General features: G+C 37.5%; 3 protein-coding genes across 4 annotated transcripts; 1 reads left to right on the forward strand and 2 right to left on the reverse strand.

The window, feature by feature from the left end:
* LOC111326213 (polycomb complex protein BMI-1-A) lies at positions 1-11,223 on the reverse strand. Of its 2 annotated transcripts, none has more exons than XM_022930156.2 (10): positions 11,131-11,223; positions 7,218-7,490; positions 6,766-6,862; positions 6,149-6,204; positions 5,174-5,236; positions 4,635-4,752; positions 4,269-4,296; positions 3,562-3,660; positions 3,229-3,312; positions 1-2,341 (listed from the first exon to the last, which is right to left on the reverse strand). In XM_022930156.2, the coding sequence occupies exons 2-10, from the start codon at positions 7,324-7,326 to the stop codon at positions 2,018-2,020; spliced, it is 978 nt and encodes a 325-aa protein (XP_022785891.1). In that variant the 5' UTR covers positions 7,327-7,490; positions 11,131-11,223; the 3' UTR covers positions 1-2,017. The 2 variants fall into 2 exon arrangements, with proteins under 2 accessions (XP_022785891.1, XP_088597355.1); XM_088741229.1 differs by lacking the exon at positions 11,131-11,223 and adding an exon at positions 7,619-7,968.
* A 1,008-nt stretch (positions 11,224-12,231) lies between these two features.
* Positions 12,232-17,953, reverse strand: LOC111326211 (COMM domain-containing protein 3). The gene is made up of 8 exons (XM_088741231.1): positions 17,678-17,953; positions 16,659-16,770; positions 15,628-15,691; positions 14,299-14,333; positions 14,008-14,068; positions 13,207-13,263; positions 12,821-12,880; positions 12,232-12,446 (listed from the first exon to the last, which is right to left on the reverse strand). Exons 1-8 carry the CDS (start codon positions 17,814-17,816, stop codon positions 12,387-12,389), a joined length of 588 nt encoding a protein of 195 aa, XP_088597357.1. The 5' UTR covers positions 17,817-17,953; the 3' UTR covers positions 12,232-12,386.
* A 49-nt stretch (positions 17,954-18,002) lies between these two features.
* LOC111326214 (uncharacterized) lies at positions 18,003-20,924 on the forward strand. Its single transcript, XM_088741232.1, has 3 exons — positions 18,003-18,139; positions 19,687-19,797; positions 20,623-20,924. Exons 1-3 carry the CDS (start codon positions 18,074-18,076, stop codon positions 20,785-20,787), a joined length of 342 nt encoding a protein of 113 aa, XP_088597358.1. The 5' UTR covers positions 18,003-18,073; the 3' UTR covers positions 20,788-20,924.
* Positions 20,925-21,309: the final 385 nt, after the last annotated feature.

Raw genomic sequence — 21,309 nt, forward strand, 5'->3', positions numbered from 1 at the left:
TTTTGTCTGGAGAATATTTGTCAGATTTATTGCAATGCAATCCTGTATCACATAATTCTGAAAGCAGCACTTGTAAAACAATGAAAATATCAGGAAGCGAATTAGCAAAGGTTGGCTTTTAAATTTGATCCCCAATTCCATTTCTTAGATTTCTAGTTTGATATGAACTTAAGCCCGGCTTTCGTTGCGCTGTGCCAGCTTATGCGTTTGGTTTCAATAGTTAAAAAAAAAAAAAAGAGATTTAACAAGACTAGACGATACTTGGAAAGGCAAGATTAAAACTGAAAAATCGATGTCACTTACTCTTTTCACCCTAGCATCGGGATGCATATTCTCCATACTGTTCTATATACATTTTCTAAGGTGCTGACAAGGAGAAAATGTTTCAAAATCAAGATATTCTTCAGTGGATGATCTTTTCCTTCATCCTCGTGACCTTAATGTATTATTCAGGGTGATTAAGCTCAATTGGTTGAACGCTGGACTGTTGTGCGGGAGGTCGAGGGTTCAAGCCCCGGCCGGACCAACACTCAAGGTCTTAAAATAACTGAGGAGAATGCGCTACCTTTCTATAATATCAAGAAATGGATAGACATTCTGGTCTTCTCGGATAAGGACGAATAAACCATAGGTCCCGTCTCCTGCATTTATTAATTAGTTAATTTGGTTAGGCAGGGGACGTTAAAGAACCCACTTCACGAGATTACTGTGATGTGGTCTGGCCTGTTTACTAGGAATTGGGGGGAGGGGGCATGTTAAATTTACCTTTAATCGATTGTAAACTGCTTAGCAGTCTGGTAAAGTCCCGCGCACAGTGTTGTAAAGCGCCATGAGCTCAGGATATGAGCGCTATATAAATAGAAATTATTATTATTATTATTATTATTATTATTATTATTATGTAAGGAGAAATCAGATGCTAGTCACCCTTAGGAAGTCAAATGATTACAAAAGTGGCGGTCATTATTTGTAACCATTACAAACTACATTGTGTATGTCTTTTTATTTAATAACTCAGTTTTTACCACTGACTAGCTTGCTTTTTGTCACCAAGGCAGTTCACCACCTCATCAAGTACACGTTTAAAGGCAGATTTTGCATATCTTGGCCAGGGTATCGGTGGTCTTACTCTAATTCTTATAAATCCTACTTTTTGGCGTCAAAATACGAACAGGAATCCTGTATTTTAGAGGCTGTGGTTATTCGTCATCGTGAAAAGAACAAGATGAAATAGACATTCCAGAAACATGGATACCCGCGATCAAGCAACACAACAACAGGAGCACGCGCGAAAGGAGACCACTGAGGAAAACACATGTCGAAAAGCGCCAATCACAGCAATGAATAAAGGGGGTAAATTTCTAAAGAAACTGTGGCGCTGCGCAGGTGGGGGAGATTAACTAAGCGATTATTTGTTTTCATTAACTGAGTTGATAATTTAAAGTGGCCAATGTAAAGAGTTTCTAAGCTAACGTTTCGAGCATTGGCCCTTCGTCAGAGTGGATCAACCCAGAGTGAATCGACAAAACTTGATAAAACTAAACTGTAAACTATGGAAATGTTTACTAAGTTGGAGTGTAGCCATTCGACCACGTCGACTAGGAAGGGCTTGTAATGTACCAGACAGCCGCGAACCACATCGCTCCGATTTGGTAAAGTCTACAGAGAGAGAGAATAATTTTGTCCACCCACTTGTCTTTCAAAAGTAAAAACAAGTTGTCGCTTTTTGGGTAAAAAGGGAAAGAGATCAGTACTCTGTCCTGTTTAAGAACACCTTTCAACCAAAGTTAGAGATTCCTTTGGAAACCTCGGTTATTGGAAACTCAATATTTACTAAAACTTGTCTCGCACAATCACTCGGCCGAGACCGCAGGCGGATTTGACCCTCTTCGAACTTAGCTGGTTTTAGAGCCTCGTCAAACGAAAAATTATTTCAAGGTCTCCTCGTACCTCCATGTGTTCACACAAACGTGCACAAGCAAACAACGCGGAGGTGATCTGAGTTCGCGTGTCCTAATCAAACTTGTGGCGACGTTTCTTCTTCGCCAGGATCAAGTTCAAAACTTGGAGGCGTCTCCGGAAATGTTAGTAAAATAGCACCCTCCGGAGAATGATGTACGGGACTATCCTTATCGAGCCTTATATCCTGCTGTTGGGGATGTTTTCCCTTTTCGTCCACAGTTAACTGTTTGGTTTGTACCGCCCCAAAATGTTCGCTTTCCTTTGTTTCATCCCCGTCTTCGTTGCATGTTCTAAGTTTTTTTCTTGGTGGTTCTTTGACTTTTGTCACGGTATCCTCCTTACAAACGTCCAAGAAAGAGTATTGGAGATCCAGGAAAGACTGCAAACAATAAAGATTAAGATTTAACCATCAGATGAAAACAAGGGTACAAAAAAAAGACTAATTAATTTATCAGACATAGAGTCGTTAACGTAGCCGAGAGGTCAAAAATTCATTCGCAATTTTCAAACAAAGAACAAAAGTCGATGAATTAGAATCTGTGTAAATCATATATGTGTAGTGCGGTATTAAGAATTTTATATGAAAGCAATCCTCGCAGCAATGAACACTACTTATGTAGCAGTGAAAATAAGGCCTGAAAAAAAAATTCAGGCCTGTGCCGGAATTGAACCTAAGACCTCTGCGATACCGGGTGCAGTGCTCTATCAACTGAGCAGTCAACTATTACAAAAGTAGTGTTCATTACTGAGAGAATCGCCTTCATATACAAGGAATAGAGAGACTGAATACTTATTACCATCTTGTTGTTTTGTTTTTGTTTTTGTGGTTTTTTTTTAACGATTAAGTGTGGTTGGCTGGCATTAGCCACAAAGGTAGCGAGATAAAATATGTATTCAGGCATATCTAAATATATACATGTACATATATGTGATGTCGGTCAACTGGTTCAATGAGACTTTGTTTCTCTTTGTGCTACATGTACACAGTTTTGGAGTGGAAGCAAAGGAAAATGGAGATCAAAGTTGGTTTGAAAAATTTCAAGTCTTAGGCTGTAGAAAACTTTAACACCACCATTTGTCTAACAGTCTACAAGTCAAAGATCTTACATAAATAAGGCTTTATTTACATAGAAACGCTTTTAACTGTTTTTTTTGGCATTCTGCAGTCAAATGGAAGAATGCCGAACTTTCGTTTGGTATGAAGTGCTGAATGCGCTAAAATGAGAGTAGTTTTTAATCATGATGAACTAACTGAACTCTTCTTACTTTCGAGTAGAGCCCATATATTTGCGAAACTTCCTTCATCGTCAACGAGTCGTCAAGAAGCTCGTCAGAGCGAACAAGTTCAGCCTGAAAAAAATTGGCAAAATAAATCGATTGATCGATCAATCGACCAATTAGTCAGTTAGACAATCAAACAGTCAATCCTTTTTTTTTTTATGTAATTTGGTTTTATCAACGGAGTTGATAATGTAAAGCTGACATTTCGAGTGAGTAATATTCCCCACCGACGCAGCACCACAGTTTCTTTAGAAACTCATCCCCTTCATTCATCCATCTTTCATCTGTTTCTACAACTTCACTTACTTATTTATTTACCTGATGTGTGTTAGGAATTGCAAACTTCATTGCAAGGAACTTTTTCAAGACGTTGACAGTCACCGCAGAAGGACATCTGAGATAACGAGTCGGGAAAATCTTCAGAGGAAACAAGACAGACATCATTCAGAAGCCGTTCGATAACATAAACTAGTTCAAACATCGTTATTTTGAACATAAAGAAAAACAGTCAAACGTTGTTTATCGTTTTTCAACGGTCAGTCAGTTAGTTTCAAGGAGCTGCGTCACTGAAAGTCCATGCCGAAAAAGTTATGCAAAGGTTTTCAAGGTCGTAATTTTTGTTTCTTTTTAAAGTTCACCGTCCTATACCATCCTTGTTCTTCTGCTCTACTGTCTCTATACTCTAATAAACGATTCTTTTATGGTGTTATGTACTACATTTAAAGGAAATGTTCTATTTCCCACCAAATGTCAGCTCAGGAATTCAAGGCTGCCATCCTCGCTTTGTTTCGCTTTGTTCGCATCCCTTGGCTAATTTCCTGAAGTGTCGTAAGGTAGCTTCCACAAAATCCCACATATATAATCGTACGTACATCTTTTGGTATTTGGAATGCGACGAAAGAGAGATTTCATGTTTACACTATAAAGAGTTTATCCATAAAGGCGCTGTGTTAGGAAAGCGCTATGTCCTCAATTCCGATCAGACTGACGGTCAAAGAATGGTACGTCAGAAAGTAAAAACAAACCTGGCGTTCATTCCAGATTCTTTGACGCCTATCGAATGACAAAAAGGAAAAGATGAATTGAAATTACAATAAGTAGAACGCTCTTGAATTTGTAACTTAAATTTGCACTCCCTATTCTCCTTTCATTTTTCCTTCTTTTTATTTCTGTTATTTCACCAAAAGGTGGTAATGAAAACCGACATACTACTTGAGGTTTACGGTAGCATATTTTGGTCGCCCTTTCTCTGAGGCAGGAAATTAGTTTAGTCAGATGCCCTTCTCTTTACCGTTCCCCTCAAAATTTTCCTGAGCTCTTCTTTACTTTCACCAACGTTTTTAAACTCAACCCTAACAGCAGATAGAGACACAAGAAGATGATAAACTAACCTGTAGTATTCCAGAGTGACAAACATCGGATCTTCCATCTTTACCTCGGCGTTGCTCTTTGAATTCGTTTCGCAATCAGTTTTCACAGCCCCAGTCTCACTTATTAAGGCTGTATCGACTGATAAATCCGTCAATAGAAAAATAAGAAATAAGACAGATTTACGCATGACCTCGAGAATAATGAGAGGATCAATGCTCAGCTCGTAAAATTCTAAGTGTCGTGGTTCAACCGTGCATGATGATTCAACTCTTCTGGCGATGTTATGCTTGCTACATTCAAGATCAAGATATTGACATTTTTAAAACTCTAACAATAGAAATATCAGGAGATTATACTTAGATTTACACTTTAAAACAGTTTGATCTCAACAGTTAAGTTATTTGGACTCTGGACGAACCAGCTCCAGAACGGAGTTGTTACATAGCATGGTATTCTACGCGCGATCCAGATGGATTTGCCTGTGCAAATTAAATGCATCTTATGTAACATTAGAATTCCAACAACCATCGCTATGCAGTTTTGCTGTTTATCCTCTTACCCGCGCTTATAGAATTTTCCTCTTCTGATTTGTCTTCGAATTTTGAACGGCGATCGAGTTCGTCTGTAATTCAAAAAGATCGGTTAAGAAACAACAAGATTTCTCTTACGAAATTTTTTTTGTCGCGTTACTTTTGTTTAAAGCAACACCTATCAAAGGTTACCCAGATTGCGTAGGTGTAGTATGTACAAGAGCTGAATCGTCTTAAATTTTCCCAGGAGTGTTGACCAAAGAACAAGATTTTATTTCCATGCGAGATAAAGATAACTCTTTGGCTGTGCAGGCTACACATAAGGTTAAGAAAACAATATTTGAACATTACATTATGTTCTGAAAATATATTTTTTATCATAACTCAAAAGCAATTTTTCCCATCGTCATTAGCGTCCTACCGCAAATACTGTCAGGTTAAGTAACGTGTCGTACAACCAAAACCAAAGTATAATCGCAGTGGCCAATCAGTAGGAAGGAAAATACCTTTAGAGCCAATGAGGACACAAAGAAAAAACAACAAAACTGCCTTAAGTGCGGGAAAAACGGGAGCGGACAAGTTCTGGTTAGTATCTGATTGGTTAAGACTGGAGGTTAGTGGGAGTTTTCTGGACCAATCATATATTTAAATAAAGTAAAACCAAAGAAATCCCACAACGTTTGCGACACTCTATATCTCGCTATGATTGGTCTAGAAAACTCGCACCACTTTCTTTACCAACCAGATTCAAATCTTAAACCAATGGCGACTTGATCGTTCGCTTTTTCTATTCGCTTTCAGTTTGACCATCTTTCATATTTTGCCTTTTTCTTCATGACTGTTGTGTTTACTTTAGTTGGGCTGTACGAGATATTTCTCGATTTAACCGCTCGGCAAAGACTTGTGCTCAGATTCCTCTTGTCCTGACCGATGGAGTAGCCTTGTTTCACCCCATGAGATTACGCTACCATTTCAGAATTTTACGTTATAATTGTTCTTCTCACCATATACTAATCCTGGGACAAGCTTGTTCACAATGTCCTGGAGCGGTCGGTCGGGTCTGCCATGGCATAGAAAGGCCAAGGAAAAGAGGATTAAAACATCGAAATACCAAAATATCTCTAGTTTCCCTACATCGCTACCCTAGAATTCGTATTAGAACTTCGTATTAGAAGCCCAGTTCACGATATTTGTACACCAAGCTATTTTTTTGCAATTTTTTGTTGTCGTCAAGAGTCTCACAGATGAACTTCTACCATCTCGAACCAAGGTAAGAAAATTCAGGATTATACTGAGGCATAGCTATTCTGAATTCATACAACAATTGCTGAGTTTCGCTACTTTGAACACCTATTATTGTAATACTTTTTCGAGCAAAACTCTTCAGTAACCGTGTTTTATCGCATTGCTAAAAATTAACCACATAAGTAATAATCTTTTCTTTCGTATGATATATTGTTTCTTTTACTATTAATTAAGAAGGAAAAATATATTGCAAGGGTCAAAGTCTATGATAGGAACAACTGAAGCAAGGACTCCCGTCGTTAAATTGCAAGATATTTATCTGCTGGGACGGCCTTAGAGCAATTCGGGCTAAAGCCAAACAAACAAGCTTACTTACCTTATATGTAGCAGGGGTTTGGTCTTGTGGACTTCAACATCACAAACAGGACAGTGATACGATGTCTGAAGGTATTTAACGATACAGCTTCGACAAACTACAGAAAAAAATCACAAAATTTTCTAACCGTGAAAGCCAGAGAAGAATCACAATATCTTGTGAACTTTTCAAATATCTGCATACATCCATCACAATGCTTTGGACTTGTTGAGGAATATTAGAGACGAGTGAAATTATATCTTAGACTGGCTAGATCGATCTCACGAGAGAGTACATTAAAAAGAAAACGTAATATCTTAAATAACCGACAGCGGTTGAAGATTTGCAACAAGTGCTCGCTTTACTCAGAAACCTGCTTCAACCAGTTTCTTGCACGGCTAATGCTGAAATGACCAACACTGAAAAACATGAACTGATGATGATAAATCAGTTTATAATTAATGCGAACTTACAAGAATGTAGGCATTCGATAATCGTCGTTGCGTCAACAAGGTACCCAGAACACAACACACACATCAAGTGAGGATTGAGTTCTTCAAGCGGCATCTTAAGTAAAGACATGTTGGCGATAACGATGGCAGTAAATAAGCGTGATCTTTGAGCGCCACTATCGTGTGTCTAGCGAGAAAAACTTAAGACTTCCGGTCCACTGTTGTGCGTGTTCAGCGAAAACGCATCGAGACTTCCGGTCGCACCCTCTCCAGTATGACAAAGGAAGATGAACACTGAAAAAGGATAAAGATTAAAAAATGGCAGAGAACAAAAATTCAACCACGCTAGAAATCCAACCCAACAAGATAATGGTTCTAGCAATCGATAAGATAGCATAGGTCTCACGGCAGTTTTTCCGTACGCCTGAATTTACTGAAAATGCATATGTCCTCATGATCTGTAGGCCAACGGCTTCGAGTAAACCCTGAAGAACTTGAACTGCTATCAATATTCGTGATTTCAAGTGATTCTTAGTCGCAATTCCTTTGGGAGATTCGATGATGAAGGTCGATGTTCGAACTATGGTTGAAGCAAAAAGGAAAAAATTGCCAACAGATATTTTACACTGTAACCAGAGAACTTAAGTAGTGACGTTTTTGAAACGCGAACAGCAACCGGAAGAAGTATAAAATCAACTCTGGTGAGCTTTGACGTCAATGGATCGACTGAAGAGTCGTCGTTTTAGCATTTTAAATCAGCATGTGCCGACCACAAAGGTGTAGTAAGCATCAGGAATGATAAGAACTTTTAACTTTCGGCTTTCGTCCGCGTTTAGAAAACGTTTCAGTGTTTTTAACCTCCCTGAGTTTTTGTAACTTACACTTAATATAATTCTTAACGTACCGTTCAACCGCCCACGATTAGTAAAGAGATGAAATTGAGTTAATTATATAAAGAATAGCTCACAGATCTGACTCGATAGTAACATTGTACAGTGGAACCTCGAGTTAATGAAGTGCCAAGGGACTGGGGAAATTGGTTCGTTATATCGAGGATTCGTTAGTGGAACGTCGATTTAACGAACCCGCCTCTATATAACAAAGTCCTCGGTACAAAAAACGATACTTCAGGTTCAGCCCGGCTAAAGTTATAGTAAAATGTACGACACAGAACCTCGATCTAACGAACCCTCGATATAGGGAAGCAATTTCCCCAGTCCCTTAGCACTTCGTTAAATCGAGTTTCCACTCTATCGAGGTTTTATGGCATACATTTTACTGTAACTATAGCCGGGCTGAAACTGAAGTATCGTTCTTTGTACCGAGGACCTCGTTATATAGAAGTTCGTTGTATAGAGGTTTGTTATATCGAAGTTCTACTGTAGCAGTTCATTTCATCATTTGAGGTCTGGGTTAATTCTATCGATAGCGAACTGAATTACTTAAATGGGAACCGTTATCTCAGACTTTACATAATACAATTCCTTGCGTTTAGTTGAAAGACTTTTTTTCGACCCTTTACAACTTTAACATCAATATACATATTCTCCACACTTTTCTCTATCAGAAGCAGATAATGCGCTCCTGTCTCCATACTTCAGTTTCCTAGGGTGCTGACGAGTAGAATTTGTTGGACAATCAAAAGCTTCGTTAGATACTGATCATTTCCTTTATTCTCCTGACCTTAATGCTTGATTCAGGGGTGATATTGTATGGAGAAATTAGATGTAAGTCACTGTTAGGGGCCAAAGGGTTGACGGAGAAGTAAAATCGAATCATAGCTTAAGGATTTCACTTTGAAGCTTTTAACCTCTTAACTTAAAAAGTTGTGACTGCTTTTATTTTCGCTATTTACAAGATAATGTGAAAAGAAACAAAGCAGCTGCTTCTAAGTTGAAAAATCTGACAAGTTGTTCGTTGTTCGTCAGCCTAACGAAACACATTCCTCCAAAAAAAGGGATGCAATATGTTTAGGAGAATGAAACTTGCGACAACTCTACCATGAAAAACCTCAATCTGCGGCAGATCAATCATGTACATTCGTTACGAATGAAGATACTTTTTCTGGGCTCCTAGCGAAGTTTTCTTTTTAAGTTAACTTAATTCTCCGTTAAACGTTCAGTTCATGCCTAAGTATGATTTTTTAGTCCTATCACTTTGCTATTACATCTCTTAGTGAGAATATTTGCGATGATTAGTCAACTTGGCGACCCATATTTCACTGTACGGCCCGTTAACTTCAAAAAAGTTTTCGAATTAAAATCTTCCCCCTCTATTTGAACCCAACGATACGATAATTATCTTAATAATCTCGTTTTTTCATTCGGTTCATACTGTATCTTATGGAGTCTCGCATTTTCCGTTCGGATTAATGGCCCCACACGTTTCACGCTTTAGCCGTAATTTTTACAGTACGGACCTCAACCTCGAACTCGATTAGTAAGAGGTATAAAATGAGTAGAAACGGCACAAGTGTGTACGTCATTAAAAACACTAAATATTCAAAAAGGAAGAAACGATATGGCAGATGTACAATTGGCGAAGACTCATGTATACCTTGGACAACCCAGCAAATTATTATTTTAAATTTACAGGATGAAGATCTTACCGTAGAAGAAAATTAAATTTCAAACAGAAAATCAGAAAATCATTCCACGTTGCAGCAAATTTAGCTTCAGACCAGCCCAGCCCAGTGATATGTACTTTCATCTTGACTAACAAACGAAAGTCGGAATCTCCTCGAAGTAGAATTATCCAACCATTTTATCTTTAGGTCCGAATAACTACCGCCTCACTGTGTGTAGACTAAATTTATCTTTTTAAAGTCGATTTTGACAAGCAGTTCAGTACACAAGTGGGCAGCAATGCGAAGTTGATTAAACACATGGCCCCAAGCTTTGTCGAATATTTTCGCGGTGGTTGATTTTTGCAAAACGCAGTCTTAGATGATACTAAACAAAACCTATATTTGCCGTAATTTTTAAAGTATTTGCTGCTAAGAAATTTAAGAAAAGTATGTACCGTCCATCAATATCGCCACCTAACTCGGCAGGTTCAACAAAGCCCATACGTTCGCATGCAGATTGGCTGGGTCGTACATGCGAAAAAACTCCTGTGATATAATGGGATATAATGTGAATATTGTTCAATGTCAGCACTTGCGCTGTCATTTACTAATCGACGAAAAGTTATTTTAACCACGTCAAAATTTGGTTGATCTTTAAAGATAAGACGTAAGAAATTCACAGTCCAATATAGCTTTTAAGGTCTCGATAGCTGTAAAGTAAATCTGTATTTAGATAAATCAAAGTACAAAATAAGCAAGGGTGATCCATTAAACTCCACTGATTACCACGAGGAAAGCCTTTCGTCGAAGATCTCGGCCTTAATATTTTTAATGCGGCTACGATGATTTGTGAGTGAACCAAATTGTCTCCACGCTAAATAAAGTGTGCATATTCAATTTGAGGGGCTAAATTCTAAAGAAACGTCCTCAGTAGCAAATGATCTCGGAAGGGAGATTTATATGTCATGTTAGTCATTCCCGGCTGAAGGAGTTCAGGTTCTCTGCCCATAAACCGGTGGTTGTTTATCACAATTACCAGGTGAATTGGCAAGTTGGATTGGGATTTCATAAACGTCTAATGCAATGGCAAGGACCAACAAAGGTAAATAAATACAGTAGGTATCAAGTGCGCCATGTAAATTTATAACAACGAGTAGTTGAAAGATACGCACAAATGGTCACGTTCTGTGACAAAATTACCCTCCAATGTACGCTTAGCATTCATTAGAAAGGTGTTTCACTCGAAGCGATACCAAAAGAAATTATCAGTAAATTCTCAAACATTTGCCGACCGTAGCAACACGGATATATTACCTAACGAACAAGAACAAATCGAGTTTAAATGAGAGGATTAAAATGGCGAATTACCTCTTGATTTTGGTGGTACTGCGACTCGCATATTCCGTCAAAAGAGTTAGTTCACGTTGTCTATTATGCAAATTACGTAAACCACGTGACTCCTTACTAGGGCCAGTTCCCTCAAAGCAGGATCTCAACGGGGTGATGGCTTTTACGGCTAACATGTAAAACTTTGGCCAATTTCCGGCCATTGGTTCATATCTTTCCTTTGTAGTCACAATAAAAATTTTCACAGTTAACTTCTTTTAATACAAACGGTTAAAATTTGTCTATTTCCACGCCTAATGGATAAATTTTTTAGCCGCTTTACGAAGCTGAGACCCACTAAGGCAATTGCTCCTCGTGAGGGACCAGTAATGGTATAGCTGTCACAAAGCCGCATACTGGACCTGTTAAATACACATTTAAGGAATAAAAAATATTTAAGCCTTCCTGATTATGCATTGTACTTTGATTTTACGATGGCACTCAACCGCCGAGAAGCGCTCTGAGTCTAAGAGGTTGGAAAAGGACTGAAAGCGACAAACTTAAGTGCTGCACGAAGGACAGATCGCAGGAGCACTGCTGATTCATGCAGGTCGTGCGCCATCGATCTGCATCGCCGGGGGAAACTGAGTGACTAGTTCCAAAAAGTCGGCTTCGAACATTTTCTATGATCAGACCAGTTTGTTCCAATCAGTTTTGCACAGCGAGGTACGCGAAATGACTTATCTTGACACTACCTCTCAGACAAACAAACTGACAACGCAAACATGGTCTGCTTACCCTCTGACACCTACAGGTGATTTGCATCTATTTCCTCTTTCCAATATCATCCTTGAGTCAAATATCATGGTCATGAAAATGGAGGAATTGTTCAAAACTTCCACAAGCCTCTGATTGTCGAACAAATTCTCCCCATTTGTACAATGAGAAGAGAACAGTCCGGAGAATATGAACATAGTGTTGAGATGAAAAGGCGGACACACAACCGGTTTTTTTACATCAGTTTTATTCGTCGTTGACGAATACTACAAAATGAACGTATTTGATTATGTTCATTGCTTAACAAAATGCAGAAAAGGGTAAGTTTTATATACCATCTTTTTCACATTGACTGTGGCCAAAAGGTGCTACGAAATCTCTTTATTTGCACTATTTGTCAATGCAGCACAGTATGTGTTAAGTCTCCTTAACAAATAAGGGATTAATGAATACACATTTAATTTAATCATAAAAATATATGTCTTTGTTTGCTAAATCTTCCTAAGGTTTGGGACTGAACATCAGTTATTAGAGGCCTTCTCTACACTTTTGCAAGCATCTTTCAGTTTCCCGACCAGATCCTACCACAAAAAGAAAAAAATTAGAAAATTAAAAGATCATAATCACATGCACGGGTATCTGAAGAAAAAAAGGGGTAAGTTTTTGAAAGAAAAAAAAAAAAAAAAAAAAGTGGTGCTGCATCGGTGAGGGTATTTTCAGATAATTTGAATTTATCAACCGAGTTAGCACTAATCGTCAGAGCGAATGACGAAAGGCTGACGTTCTAAAACTCAGCTTTATAAACTCCTTACGGTAGCCAATTTACATTATCAACGAATTGATAAAACCAAATGATCTGAAGAATAGATTTCTACCCCTCTACAGACACTCTACAAAAATCGAATTAAAGGTTTGCGTAGTAACAAAACTTTAACAGAACTAAACGTTCATTAACCTGCAATTGCTCCATTGTGCATGAAAATTGTACATCCTCTCCTTTAGCCTTTCCTGCTTCCTGGGACGAGAAAGAGATCAACCAAGTTCTCAACAATATTTGGGGATATTTCAAGGAATGATGGTGGAATAATAAAATAATTCAAGAAGACACCATAATGACGTGTCCATGACAAAACAAAGTTAATTAAATTAAATTAAATTTTTCACATTTTTCTGAGTGCAATTATGTGATTCTCAAGAATTACACATCAAAGGAGGCTATTACGGAAAGATTCTGTTGAAGAAACCAGACAAATTGGTACAACTGACCATAGAAGTTTAAGTGGAAACAGGGAAACTAACATTAAAAATGCAGAAATTCCACAAACTGCACATGTACTGTACCTCAGTTTTTAGTGTGATGAGATATGTGGGTTTGTTTACTTTCTCCATTTGATTATTCTAATAAATGGAAGAAAAACAAGTTTCGTGTAAGGAAGAAACTCAGAAACAAAAAAAAAGTTTTGTTTGCCACGTTAACATAGGGAACATGACTAAGAAGTTATAGCATCTAAATTGCAGTCAAGAGGTCCTGAGCTTTAAACTAACCATGAACACAGGGTGGACCTAAAGGACTGAGTTTTATAGAAATTGGTTGCCTCTGACTGTTGTTATTTCTGAAACAGACGTTTTGGCTAATGCTTAAGCCTTCATCAGTGATATCATATCACTGATGAAGGCTTAAGCATTAGCCGAAACATCTGTTTCAGAAATAACAACAGTATCAGAAATAACAACATATCACTGATGAAGGCTTAAGCATTAGCCGAAACATCTGTTTCAGAAATAACAACAGTATCAGAAATAACAACATATCACTGATGAAGGCTTAAGCATTAGCCGAAACGTCAGTTTCAGAAATGACAACAGTATCAGAAATAACAACATATCACTGATGAAGGCTTAAACATTAGCCGAAACATCTGTTTCAGAAATAACAACAGTCAGAGGCAACCAATTTCTATAAAACTCATGACATCTCCTGACTACACTTTTTCAATTTTTAGACATAAAAGACTCTTTGGAAACTCAGTTACCATGGGGTGAAAAAGGTCATCTGATGTTTCAAAGCCTAAGTATCACGAAATTTCTTCTAAATTTCTCTTAATTTTTTTTTTTCAAAAGAGCTGGGTAAGTTTTAATCACCTTTATGTAATAGTCTAGTCTCCAATCCACATCCACAACATGAGGAAATGAACTTCCTGTTCTAAAATTAGGAGCAAAACATAAAAAAAATTCATTTAAAATGTAATCATTCATCGGAATCAAATACTTGGAAGTCAACAATTCATGGCAAATCTTTCTTTTAACATTCCAGGTTTAATTTTCACTTTATATGACAGCATAAAACCTATCTAATATATTAGTTATTGATTAATTTATTAATTAGCACTAAAACAAACAGAGCTACCCAATGAAGAAAACTAAACTATTTACCTGGCAAGAAGCGCTTCCAAATTAGGTTTATAATCCTAAAAAGGTGAAATATCAACAAGAGAGACAGTAAATTACAGTATAAATCTATCATCCTCAATATGAAGATATTTCTACTTGAACACTTCAAATTTTGTACACTATAACAGGGCTCGAAATTGCGACCGATACAGTCGCCAATGCGACTAAAACTTTTAACTTGGTGACTTAAAACTCGAGTTTAGTCGACACTTTGGCGACTATGAACAATTGAGAACATTAAAAAAACCTGAAACCTGACATTCGTTTTTCTCTATGAACCAACTGTTGATTGTGTTGTCAATTTCCTGCGAAAAACTAAAACACACAAAACAAGCCAAAAATCCTGGAATCCCGGCCTCAGTTCACGAGTAATTAATTTTCCAGTGAAAACACGCTCAAGAAAATCAGCATAATCCAACCAGCGGATTTACATTGAGATCAGGAGGTTCGGTACTAAATGGCTATCCGCCATGTTTGATAAATGTTTGATGCCTGCGTATCTTACGATTTCTTGCATGCGATGTGACAGATTCTCTTTCCTAAAGTAACCCTGAAATTTTCTTATTACTTTTTTTGACTTCAAACTTTCTAAATGATTAGACTTAAGAAAAAAGCTGCTTGAACTTCCAAAATCCTATTAATTAGTAATTCTTCCTACATGCTGCCATACTTTTCCTTGTAAATGACAAAAGGTTGATAGTTTCTAAAGAAACTGTTTGGGGCTGCGTCGGTGGATGTAACGAAATAATTTGGATATATCAACAAAGTTGAAATGGTAAATTGGCCACCGTAACAATTACAAAAGCTGACGTTTCGAGCGTTAGCCCTTCGTCAGAGCGAATTCGCTCCGATGAAGGGCTAATGCTCGAAATGTCAGCTTTTGTAATCGTTACGGTGGCCAATTTATCATTTCAACTTTGTTGATATATCCAAATTATCTTGTAAATGACACTTGAGAATTTGATTTTATTCCAAAATATCGCTCTCTAACTGATAAACTTTTCTGTTCTCATAACTTGTTTACAAGATGTCTGATTGGGGTTGCAAGGAGAAATTGCATGTTAGTCACTTCTGGGAGTTAAAGGGTTAAGAAGTTTAAAAATAGATCTCACAAGAAAATTAACATCAAAAGGATCCAAAAGCCACGAGCAAACTTCAAACCCATTTTCAGCACATTTTTTTAAATCTATTATAAGGCAGAAGGCAGGCAACAAAAATATTTAAGAAATCATTTTAACCTGGCATCCTAACTAAGTATGTATTTTTTGTTATCATGAATCATGGGTCTGGTGTTTCTTTTTTGTTACATACCAAGAATTGTTTGGTAAAATACTCTATTCTGTCAGTGCCCCATTTGCAGTCCTCCAACACAGAACTGCAACATAATCAAGCTCCTTTGTAAGTATTATCAAAGGATAAGAAAGTATATAACAGGGCTTGACATTAACTTTTCAACTTAGTAGCCAAGAGGCTAGTGATAACATAGATTTTACCATAATTTCAGTTTGTTTACTAGCCAAACTGGCTGGTGGAAATCGAAAATCACTTGCCAAAACTGAATTTCTACTAGTCTGTGGCTAGTTGGCTACCATTAGTGTCAAGCCCTGTATAAACACTCTTTTCTTTGAGTTTTCAAATCTCTTCATGCAATTTCAATTACTCACACAGGACTCTCCACTAATGACAGCCAACTAGCCACAGACTAGTAGAAATTCAGTTTTGGCTAATGGTTTTTTCGATGCCAGTTTGGCTGGTAAACAAAATTGAAATTATGGTAACATCTAAGTTGTCATTAGCCACCTGGCGAGTAAGTTGAAAAGTTAGTGTCAAGTCCTTCTTACAGGTACACAGTAATTTATATTCAGAAATGCAATGGTTAAAAAATCATCAAAATACTGCATTTACAATGTTCATCTACTCAAAAAATGCATATTCATGATGGAAAAAAATATAAAAATGATTCAACAAGCACCCCTCTCTACTCTCAGCTGTCATCTAATCAAGGCATCGCATGGTTGTAAAAGGATTTTGAGCCCTAAGAAAAAGCCATAACAACACACCTATAGAACAACAATACAATAATTTTTCAGGTGTGATTTGATGTTGCCAATCAGCTGCTGAGTCACATCACCTACCTTTTGCTTCACTTAATCATTAATAGAGTAGACTTTTTTAAAGTCAATTATTAGGCCTAAGATAATGTTTCTATAATACACAATATAATACAAGATGCATGCTTCTAGAAGTGGAATTTCTCTTCAAGAGTTCAACTCAAGGAGAAATTCCATATCTATGCCTGCCTATGAACTATTCTCTATGCGTTTCAAAAAGTTCATATCAACCTTAAAGAAGATGAATCACAATCCATCTTGATAGCCTCTAATATCATCGTCACTAAGCCAGCATATACTTGCTTTAGGGTTGCTGAATCAACACTAGAAATGTCTTCATCCCCTGCAGAAAGAAAACAAGATTTTCTGCTAGTTAATGATAAGCCTTGTTACAATTAACACTGATACCAATACCAAGTAGTGTCATGTGCCAAACTATTTAAGTCCTTCTATTAAGCTTTGGGTTTGATTCCTCTTTCCAAAATGCGTGGGGTAGGTGGGTTACTAACCAACATTTCCTACCCTCCTCAGAGTTGAAAATTTCAAACAATTTCACACAGAATGGCAGAGATTTAAGGAAACACCCTATAGAAAAATGGACTTGGTTAGCAAATCTAAACATTTTATTCCGTTTTCAACAAGATATTAATTTAAAGCAGGGTAAAGTTGAACCTGTATTTAAGGGGCACTGCATCAAGCAGCCACCTGTATTAAGTGGTCAGTTGTCAAAGTCCTGAAGTTCTATCCTCTGTAATTTTCCCTTCTATTGGGCCTGAAGTTCTATCCTCTGTAATTTTCCCTTCTATTGGGCCTGAAGTTCTATCCTCTGTAATTTTCCCTTCTATTGGGCCTGAAGTTCTATCCTCTGTAATTTTCCCTTCTATTGGGCAGTCACCTCTATATAAGTAGTCCTCGACACCCTTTACTGAGTCACAGTGGCATGTTTCTAATGTCTTCTGCCCCTTTTGAACAATCACTTTAAATGGAACTAATTAAATAAAACTAGAAACAAGCTCACAAATACATTTACTCCACGTTTATCTCTCGTAGTTGTATTTTAGAGTGAGTTTATGTACTTTAAGAGGCCAATTATGGATTGAAACGGCATTTGGAGAGATTTCCGTATAACCCCATAACATTCAAAAACAAAGCCGTAATCCCAAAGGTAATCCGTTGCTTTGCCTCTGCTTTATTTTATCCAAGAATTGCATGCAGAATAAAGTACGGGGTTAACTGATCGTTAAACTTACTTTTAAGGGCATCTTCGTCCTGTTTCTTCACCAGAATATCTAAGGTAATTGGAACCAAGTTTCGAAAACTACGATCCCCAACACGCGACGAATCTCCGCAAAGATTGAGCCCTTCGATCGCTACACTGCTTAACTCCATAGCAACGTTCTCTCTTCAATTTTTCTGAATAGGGGCTACATACATATATCGATTTTCTACGCTGAAAAGACAATGTTTTGAATTCCTTGTTGAGACTCTTTCACAACTCTCGCGTAATTCTCGAATGGTGGTTGGTTCATTCCGCTGACCATGTCGATGCACTATATGTTAAATGAGTGGGCTTATACGAAGTATCTGGTACACGCTTTTAGTCATTCATTATTATTTTGGTAGCAGGGGGTTGATTATCTACTACCATGGCCTTGTTCTGGCGAAATTCTAGACTCCTTGCTAACCAGCGTTTCTGTCTACAGTTGCAGCAGGTAAGGCACGGATAGCTTTAATTGTAAGTTGTGATGTGCTTGGTATGCGGTTCTTACGTAACACTCAGTCAGGACTGCTGAAATGCTAACTGCACTGTAAACGTTCCATCAGTATCTTTGATTTTAGCTCCTAAGGCTATTAAGAGAAAGATTTTCATATAACCCCATACATTAGTCATGCATTCCATTCCATAAAGACTAAATATAAAGATTTCTTTGCAACACTCTATGCATAATTAATGTATGGGGTTTTAGTATAATTTCAGAGCTGAGCAAAGAGTTTCCAGCAATCTGATTGGTCGAGCGGTTCCTTAAAAAGACGCTATATAAACCGCTCCACGCGGTATATATAAAATGTTAAGATAAAATGTTAATAAATGTTCCTAAAATGTTATGATTTTAGAAATTTCTTTGTTGTTCAGCTCTAAAATTATGCTAAAACAATTATTCACCTCAGGTTCAGTGAATATTGTCGAATAATCCCCGAGACTTTGTCTCGGGGATTATTCGACGAGATTCACCTTGCCTTCGGCAAATAATTGTTAAATATGGAAATCTTGCCCCATTTAGTAAATATTCTTCTTGAATTGTGCCAGCTGTTGCTCAATAATTCTTGAATCAAACAATTTAGCGATTAAACCCTCCTCTCCTGAGGTGACCCGGGCCTTCACCCTCACCCCCTCTCCTCACCCCCCTCCCCTCCATCTCCAGTGTTATTTACAGGGGGACAAGTGCCTATTTGCTTTTCGGAATTCTTCAAGTCATTAACCCCAACAATTCGTTGGATTTGAACAAATCTGTCAAATTAAGCCATTATTTGAAGAAATTTCAGTAGTTCTTGAAATACTCAATAATGATGGCAAGATCTTGATTTGCGATTTGATCAAGTCCTGACTCAAACAGAACTTCATATTTTCTTAGCAGGCTATAGGTATTGATATCACCTTTTTCTGTTCCAATAGTGGGTTTATTCTAGGTATCTTTGAACAAGTTAAGGTGGCTTTGCTTTTTTAGGAGTACTTACTCTCTCCATGTACCTCTCAGTAATTCATCATATCCTGAATTTATCTTACACAATCGTCTCCTTTCCCCTCCTGTTCTTACATCTCAGAATGGCTATGATTGTGAATAGCTCAATGTCCATCCCAGTGTAAAAAAAAAAAAAAAAAAAAAAACAGCCAGACAGAAGTTATACACAACTGTTTTTTTATTTAATTAATTGCACGGTTGATACACAACTTGATCTCACTGATTAATTGTAAATACATGCAATATTGCATCTCAGGCATGTTAACAATTAAGAGGCAAGTCACAAAAGTGCATATAGCTATAACAGACATCAGTGGTGGTGCAAGCTTCACTTTCCAAACTTTATTGTAGGTTACGTTTGACTAGGAGTGATGTGATTGCATAAATTTTTATGTGAATCCGTGAGATTAAGTTTTCCTGCAAACACGACTACTCAGTCCACTCTAAATGACTCCAAGAAAGCACTTAATCAGGAAAATTACTGTTGACATTAAAAATTTTATCCTTTTCCAATGAAGGTTTTTGGCTACTGTGAAGCAACAGTTATTGCAGCTAAGGAACCATTCCAAGTGGAACTTGTTGAAGGGAAGAAATATTCTTGGTGCAAGTGTGGGCTAAGTAAAAAACAGGTAGTTACTTCACATGCCTATAAGGTTGAGTTAGCTCATAATAAATTAACATAACCTGAGACTAACACTGTTGATGACTAACACTGTTTGGGTGTGATTGTCTGGCTAAGGATTGACATGGAAAGAGTCATTTTCTATGGCTGACATTTGGAAAAAAAATCTCAGGGCAAGTTCTAATCAAAATCAGATTGTTAGGATCGCTCATAACTGGACAATCACACTACAAATTAATGTCAAAGTTTTTCTGTGTAGAATTATTAAAAGTTGTATTTGTCATCTTCTGGGTGTAGTGTAATAACCTTTAAAATGTTGTATTTGTCATCTTCTGGGTGTAGTGTAATAACCTTTTGTATGAAATTTTGGTGGCATTAATTTTTCTGAGAGACATCTCACTTTTGTTTGTGACTTTAAAGGGTGCTTTCTGTAGACAGACCCTAAAAACTACTTAAATTAATTTTTTTGGGAAGAGGGAGAGCCATTCAGACTTTTCTGTGACAGAACTGTTTGAACAGATGGGTAAAGTGATTTTGGAAGGTTGGTATAAGGGTTTTTTTTTTTCTCGTGTTGCTAGACAAGAGGAAACAACATCTCTGAAAGAGATTATATACCTGGTACCTTTGAAATTTGTCAAAAGCTTGATTCCAAAGGTGATGTTTAAAAGTTGTCACCAAAATCCACTTTTCACGAAATGACAAAAAAAAGGTGCAGAGAGGGGAGTTACCTTAATTAAGAGCCAGTGGAAGATCTGCTCTGAAGTTGTAATGAAAAAAATAGACCAATTTCTATTGAGCGACCTTTTTTTTAAGTGCACTTAATTCCTTGCAGCCATTCTGTGATGGAAGTCATAAAGTGACTCAAATCAAGCCAGTTCGGTTTGTGGCAGAAGCAACCAGCTCTGAGATCTTCCTGTGCGGATGCAAACAGACAGGTTCAGCACCGTTTTGTGATGGAACTCATGCCACAGAAAAGGTCCAGTCTGCAGATTTATGATGGTAAATTTTCTAAACCGTTGCTTTTACTGTGGACATAATTATTGTCACCAGCTGTCAAACTTCGTTTTATCACGGTACAACCTTTATGGAGAATATTGGAGTGTTCTAAGAACAAATAAAGTGTCACGCGAGCAATTGCAGTTTCTGTAATTTTTCGGTGCAGAAATGATAATTTAATGAAGGGTTATGCCTTTATCCCCCACCCTCCCCCACCCTCCCCCCCCTTGGTTCTCACTGACGCCTTGAGAATAAGGCACTTGTATTGTAAGTTGTCTTGAAGCGAACACATTCTCGCATTTTTAGTCGTTTCATGGTATATTCTCTACAGAATCTCGCATTTACTAGTTATTTGCTAGCGTTGTGAGGTCAGTTATGTACGCCCTTATTCTCAAAGAATGGGCCAGATCCCAAAGCGGTAAGAACTGGCTTGAATTTTGTGCTTGGATTAAGTTCGAAATACTTCATTTTAAAAATATGGCGACAGGGGCCTTGATTTCCTTGGCTTTCTGAACGATTCTTT

This window comes from Stylophora pistillata, chromosome 12, assembly GCF_964205215.1.
Source record: "Stylophora pistillata chromosome 12, jaStyPist1.2, whole genome shotgun sequence".
Lineage (NCBI taxonomy): Eukaryota > Metazoa > Cnidaria > Anthozoa > Scleractinia > Pocilloporidae > Stylophora > Stylophora pistillata.